Genomic DNA, 6,977 nt, shown 5'->3' with positions numbered 1-6,977 from the left:
TAATAATTATTTTTTTTAAAATGGGATGATGATAAAAAAAAAAAAAGACATACTTAATGATATAATTTTTTTAATATTCTCATCTATATCATTTAATTTTAGAATCCATGGTGGTAATGAATTTAATTGTTCTATATTTATTTCAGTATCGAGTATATTTAATTGTATATCATTATTATTATTACTGTTCTTTATATTATTAGTAGTATCATTATCATTGTCATTATTATTTATATTATTATTATTTATATTATTATTATTATTATTATTATCAATATCAATATCTTGATAATTCTCTTCTTCTAATCTTTTATAACCTGATCCTGATTTTTTAATATTAATATTAATTGCACTATTTATTATTTTTGCACGATTTTTACATTCTGTTCTTGATAAAATATATGATGATGTTATGTCTCTTGTTGCCATTTTTTAAAAATTATGATTTCTAAACCCTATTTTTTTTATTTTTTTTTTTTATTTATTTTTATTTATTTTTATTTATTTTTATTTTATTTATTTATTTTTTTTATTTTTTTTATTTTTTGTTTGGTTCTGTTTTTTTTTGTTTTTTTTTTTTTTTTCAGAAAAAAAACGTGTTGTTTTGTGTTTCAACAATACTTTTTTTTTTTTTATATTTTACTACGGCACCTTTTAGCACAACACTTGATTTTAAAATTAAAAAAAAAAAAAAAAAGTAAAAAAAAAACAAAAAAAAAAAAACAAAAAAAATTTTATTTTTTTTTATTTTTTTTTTTTTTTGACAATCACCAGAAAATCAGATTTTCTGTTTTTTTCTATGAAATAAAAATTTTTTTCCAAAAAAATCTAGATTAAGGAATTTTTTGACATAAAAGATATTTTTAAATTCTTCATCACCAGGGGCAAACTTTTTTTTTGTGAATGTGTCAAAAAAAAAAAAATAAAAAATTGTTTTCGTGGTCTGAAAATCAAAAAGTAATAAAAATCAAACCCCCCTAAACAGTGTGTAGTTATCAATCACTTCAATTTTAAAGCTCCACAAAATAAAAATATCATCAATAATAAAATTTTCATAAAAATTTAGAATTAATTTTAAATAAATAAATAAATAAATAAATAAATAAATAAATAAATAAATAAATAAATAAATAAATAATAAAATTTAACTTTATTTTATTTTTTAATTTTATAAAATTAGAATACCATTTTTAAAATAATAATGAAAATCATTGAAACAACTAAAGCAACTAAAACCATTAATATACATAATCTTGATCTATATTCTTTATGCTTTTTATTTATTATAATAACTACATCTGTTGCGTCAGTTACCATTGACTCGGTTTCATTTAAATTATAATCTATTCTATCTAATATAGTACCTTGTTGAGCAACTAATAAACTTATATCTTGAAATAATCGAGTTAAATCATTGATTGATTCAAGTAGATTTCTAATTTCTTTATCTCTTGATGAAATTTCAATTTCCATTAATTTGACTATTTGTTTTTGTTCATTTGTAAAATCGAATTCGATTTCTTGCCAAAGTTGATTTTCCTCTTCTCCTTCTCCTTCTTCTTCTTCTTCTTCTTTAGCAAGTCCACTTTTATTATATAAATCTGTAAATGAATTTGACCTTTTTCTTAATGCTTTTAAATAATTACTTTGTTTTCGTCTAAATAATACTGATAATGATTGTAATTTCGCTGATTTCGATTGTTGTACATTTTTTTTAATCTTTATATCTTCTGATGTAAAAATTGTACCTTTATCACCACCTAAATTTATTATCATATCATGTGTTTTATGGAATAACTAAAAATATATAAAAAATTAGTTTTTTTTTTTTTTTTTTTTTATTATTTTAAAAATAAATACTCTTGTAGTTTCAGAAGTAGTAATTTCAATTGATCTTTCTAAATCTGATTGATCTTCCAAACTCATATCTGGTAATAAATTTTTATCATGATATCCTTTTAATTTTTCAACTATTTATTATTATTATTAAAAAAAAAATAAAAAATAAAAAAAATTAATATGTATAGTTTAGGAAATAAAAAAAAAAAAAATAAAAATTAAAAAAATAAAAAAAAAAAAAACTTACTTTGAGAATGAATTTTTGATAGATTTACATCTATATCATTTATTCTTTGCATCCACGCAGGTATTACATTTAATTGTTGTAATTTTGGACTAGTATCAATATTTGCGCCATTTTTATAATTATTATTGTTTAATGATACTAATGGTATCATACCATTTCTATTCTCTTCATCTAATGTTTCATAATTTGATGTTGATTTCTTATGGTTAATGGGTCTTCTATTGTTATATTCGATTTTTAATAAAAGATATGATGGTGTTCTATCTCTTGTTGCCATTAATTAATAAATTAATTATTTGATTTTTTTATAATTTTAAAATTTTTTTTTTTTTTTTTTTTTTTTTTTTTATAGTTTGTTCAATAAAATAAATGAATACACACACTTAATTCATACCACATGTGAATAATTTGTAAGAATTTATTACCCTTTATATTAAAAAAAAATAAAAAAAAGAATAAAAATTTTAAAATTTTAAAAAAAAATTAAAAAATAAATTTTAAATTTAGAAGAATAAAATACGTCGACATCTGGGGGGGAAACATAATTTTTTTGCTTTGTTTTTAAATTTTTTATTTTATAGTGTTGAACAACAAGATTATTATTAATTTTTATTTTTATTTTTTTTTTTTTATATTATTTTTACAAATAAATAAATAAATAAATAACGTTTGAATATTTTTTAATTTTCATTCTTTTTTTTTTTTTTTTTTTTTTTTTTTTCCAGAATTAAATTATTAAATTAATAAATTAATAATTTACAAAATTTGGTCTTGTAAAATATGAAACGGATGTAATTGAATTTTTATTTGAAATATTATTAATTGAATAATTTAAGTTATTATTAAATTCATTTGAAATTGAATTTAATGAAGAATTCTTTTTATTTGATAATGAAATTAATAATTCTAAATAAAATAATTAAATATTTAATTAATAAAAATATAAAAAAAAAATGAATAAAAAATTTTTTTGATTCTAATTAATTGTAAAGAAATAAAACATACTAAGAAACATTTTATAATTATAAATATTTTTTTTTTTTTTTTTTTTTTTGTTTTTTTTTAGTTTAATAATTAATTATTTTATTTATTTTTTATTTTTAAAATTTGATTTTATGATTTTTTATTTAATATCAATAAAATAAAAATAAAAAATATTATTTATAGTTTTATTTGATTGAACTAAAAATTAATTAAAAAAAAAATAAAAAATAAAAAAAAAAAAAATAAAAAAATAAAAAAAAAAATTAATCAGACAAAACACCCACTGTTTTTTTTATAATTTGTAGAGTAGATATGTTGATATACAAGCAAAGCTAATTCATTATTTTAAACAATTTTTACATTAAAAAAAAATTCTTTTTTTTTGAGTATGATTTCAACAAGTAAAAAGAGAGATTTTAAAATATTATTATTTTTTTTTTTTTTTATTTTATTTTTTTAGAAAATTATATAACAATATTTTATTTTATTTTATTTTTTTATTTTTTTTTTTAAAAAATTTGTTTATCTACTTTTAAAATACGATATTATGGAATAAGAAATTCCATCAAAAAAAAAAAAAAAAAAAAGTTTTAAAAGTTTCGTATTTAGAATTAAATCAATGGTTATAATTAATTTTAAAAGTTGGTTTTTTTCTTTACATTTTTTTTTTAAAAAAAATTTAACTTGACTTAACTGACTGGAACCTTTTGAAATTCAAACAATAAATAATTAAATAATTAAATTTCAAAAACCACTTATATAATAAAATAATAAATGCAGAGCTGCAGTTGGGTCATTATTAACTTTGTTAATACTTGAAGACCTCTTAATAATACACCACCAGCTGTATTTTAGTAGGTAAACTTGTATATCATTGAAATAAGCTGGAAATTTAGGAACGGCATATGTAACGCTTTTTAAAATGGGATGATTTTGGTTTTTCCTTAAAAATATACATATTTATATATATTTTTTTTTGGAAATATATATATATATTGGACTTTTTTTTTTATACCTTTTTATTTTCAATTTTCCCCAATTAATTTTTCATCAATTAATTTATATCAAATAATTGTTTTTGGTGGTTATTTGATTAATAAATCAAAAGAATTAATATTTAACAAGAAATAAAAAAATAAAAAAAAAATTTTTAAAACATTTAAATTATTTAATTATTTTAAAAAAAAAAAATAATAAAATTATTATTTAAGAAAATATTTAAATTATTTAATTAAAAGTTAAAAAAATTAAAATAATAATAATGGAAAAATAAATAAATATTTTAAGAAATTTCAAATTTATAAATATATCTGGTTCAAATTATTATTTTTTTTTTTTTTTTTTTAAAAAAAATATGTCTAAAAAAAAAAAAAAAAAAAAAAAAAAAAAAAAAAAAAAAAAAAAAAAAAAAAAAAACTGAACTCCGTGTCATAACTTTCGGTTTTAAAATTTGATAAAAAATCCAGATTGACTGGATAATAATTAAAAAAAAAAAGGAAACCAATTTGAGTCAAGAAAAAAAAAAAACTGAATAATAAAAAAGGAAAAAGAATAATAATAATTTATTATTCTTGTAAAATTAATAATATGACTCTCGATTTTTTTAATTTTTTAATTTTTTTTTTTTTAAAAAATTTTTTGGTTTTTTTTTTGGTGTGTTGGAAGTGAGTGATGACGCTGCAACAAAATTAAAAAAAAACTATTTTAAAAAAAAAAACTATTTAAAAAAAAAAAAAAAAATTCAGTTCACTCCATAAAAAAAATTCATTTTTCATTTTTCATTTTTTTTTTTTTTTTTAAATTCCAAATTGTACATTATATATAAATAAAAAATGAATAAATCCATTTACGCATTATTATGTTTATTATTATTAATTTCTTTTGCAGCAGCAGCTGAAAAGAAAGAAGAAGAAAAGAAAGATTATGGAAGTGTTATTGGTATTGATTTAGGTACTACCTATTCATGTGTTGGTGTCTTCAAGAAAGGTAAAGTTGAAATTATTCCAAATGATCAAGGTAATCGTATTACTCCATCATATGTTGCATTCACTGAAACTGAACGTCTCATTGGTGAAGCTGCAAAGAATCAAGCAACTCTCAACCCAGAAAATACAATTTTTGATATTAAACGTTTAATTGGTAGAAGGTAATTAATTAATTATTTTTTATTTATTTTTTTTTTTTTAAATATATAACTAATTATTTTTTTATTTATTTTTTTTTTTTTTAGATTTGATGATGAAGAAGTTCAAAGAGATATGAAATTATTACCATATAAAATTGTTTCAAAAAATAATAAACCATACGTTGTAGTTAAAGTTAAAGGTGAAGAAAAGACTTACTCACCAGAAGAAATCTCAGCAATGATCCTTGGTAGAATGAAGGAAATTGCCGAAGCATCCCTTGGTAAGACAGTAACTCACGCCGTTGTAACATGTCCAGCTTATTTCAATGATGCACAACGTGCAGCCACAAAGGATGCAGGTGTTATTGCAGGTCTTGAAGTTTTACGTGTTATTAATGAACCAACCGCAGCAGCATTAGCCTATGGTTTCGATGCCACTGGTGATAAGGAAAAGAATATCTTGGTTTACGATTTAGGTGGTGGTACATTTGATGTTTCAGTTTTATCCATTGAAGATGGTGTATTTGAAGTTCGTTCAACCAATGGTGACACTCATTTAGGTGGTGAAGATTTCGATCAACGTGTTATGAAACATTTCTTAACCGTTTTCCAAAAGAAGACTGGTAAAGATGCCTCAAAAGATAAGAAATCACTCCAAAAATTAAGAAGAGCTGCTGAAAATGCCAAGCGTATTCTCTCAACCTCTCCACAAACCCAATTAGAGATTGAAAACTTCTTTGATGGTAAAGATCTCATTGAAACCCTCACCAGAGCCAAATTTGAAGAACTCAATATGGATCTCTTCAAAAAGACTTTAGACCCAGTAAAGAAGGTATTAGAAGATGCCAAATTCAAGAAATCACAAATCCACGAAGTAGTTTTAGTTGGTGGTTCAACTCGTATTCCAAAGATTCAACAACTCTTAAAAGATTTTTTCAATGGTAAAGAACCAAATCGTGGTGTTCATCCAGATGAGGCTGTAGCCTATGGTGCTGCCGTTCAAGGTGGTATTTTCACCAATGAAGAAGGTACTGACACTCTCGTACTCTTAGATATCGCCCCACTCACCCTCGGTATTGAAACCGTTGGTGGAGTTATGACTGCCTTAATCCCAAGAGGTACATTTGTTCCAACCAAGAAATCACAAGTTTTCTCAACCTATCAAGATAATCAAGATCGTGTCTCCATTCAAATCTATGAAGGTGAACGTTCAATGACCAAAGATAACAATCTCTTGGGTAAATTTGATCTCTCTGGTATCCCACCAGCTCAAAGAGGTGTCCCACAAATTGAAGTCACCTTTGAAATGGATGTCAATGGTATTTTACATGTATCAGCTGAAGATAAAGCTTCTGGTTCTAAAGAATCCATCACCATTACCAACGATAAGGAACGTCTCTCACAAGCCGATATCGATCGTATGGTCAAAGAAGCTGCCGATGCCGCTGATGAAGATAAAGCTGCCAAAGAACGTGTCGAAGCCAAGAATACCTTGGAAAATTACATCTATCAAATTAAAAACACCATTGGTGATAAAGATAAGATCGGTGGTAAAATCGAATCAGATGATAAAGAAACCATTGAAACCGCTATCTCTGATGCCCTTTCTTGGTTGGATGTTAACTCCTCTGCCGAAAAAGAAGAATTTGATGAACAATACAAAATCCTTGAAAAGATCGTTCAACCAATCTTCTCTAAATTATATGGTGCTGCTGGTGGTTCCCCAAATGGCGCTGGTGAAGATATGCCAAACCATGATGAACTTTAAACGCAATTTTCAAA

The 6,977-nt window shown here is 22.0% G+C and overlaps 4 protein-coding genes across 4 annotated transcripts in view; 1 reads left to right on the top strand and 3 right to left on the bottom strand.

The window, feature by feature from the left end:
* The window catches only part of DDB_G0276515 (hypothetical protein), a gene marked incomplete at both ends in the record, with an annotated part of 1,253 nt that extends 824 nt beyond the window's left edge, over nt 1-429 (bottom strand). Inside the window, one exon of the mRNA XM_638066.1 lies at nt 54-429. Within this exon, the coding sequence (XP_643158.1) occupies nt 54-429 (376 nt within the window). The remainder of the gene's footprint in view (nt 1-53) is intronic.
* Nucleotides 430-1,176: 747 nt separating this feature from the next.
* syn16B (t-SNARE family protein) lies at nt 1,177-2,363 on the bottom strand (the record flags this gene model as incomplete). The annotated part of the gene is made up of 3 exons (XM_638065.1): nt 1,177-1,797; nt 1,861-1,970; nt 2,087-2,363. The coding sequence occupies 3 exons, from the start codon at nt 2,361-2,363 to the stop codon at nt 1,177-1,179; spliced, it is 1,008 nt and encodes a 335-aa protein (XP_643157.1).
* Nucleotides 2,364-2,834: 471 nt separating this feature from the next.
* On the bottom strand, nt 2,835-3,101 carry DDB_G0276467 (hypothetical protein; the record flags this gene model as incomplete). The annotated part of the gene is made up of 2 exons (XM_638064.1): nt 2,835-2,992; nt 3,092-3,101. 2 exons carry the CDS (start codon nt 3,099-3,101, stop codon nt 2,835-2,837), a joined length of 168 nt encoding a protein of 55 aa, XP_643156.1.
* Nucleotides 3,102-4,902: 1,801 nt separating this feature from the next.
* On the top strand, nt 4,903-6,963 carry DDB_G0276445 (heat shock protein Hsp70 family protein; the record flags this gene model as incomplete). Its single annotated transcript, XM_638063.1, has 2 exons — nt 4,903-5,216; nt 5,301-6,963. The coding sequence occupies 2 exons, from the start codon at nt 4,903-4,905 to the stop codon at nt 6,961-6,963; spliced, it is 1,977 nt and encodes a 658-aa protein (XP_643155.1).
* Nucleotides 6,964-6,977: the final 14 nt, after the last annotated feature.

This window comes from Dictyostelium discoideum (genome assembly GCF_000004695.1).
Source record: "Dictyostelium discoideum AX4 chromosome 2 chromosome, whole genome shotgun sequence".
NCBI lineage: Eukaryota > Evosea > Eumycetozoa > Dictyosteliales > Dictyosteliaceae > Dictyostelium > Dictyostelium discoideum.
This window is presented reverse-complemented; position numbering and strand designations above follow the sequence as displayed.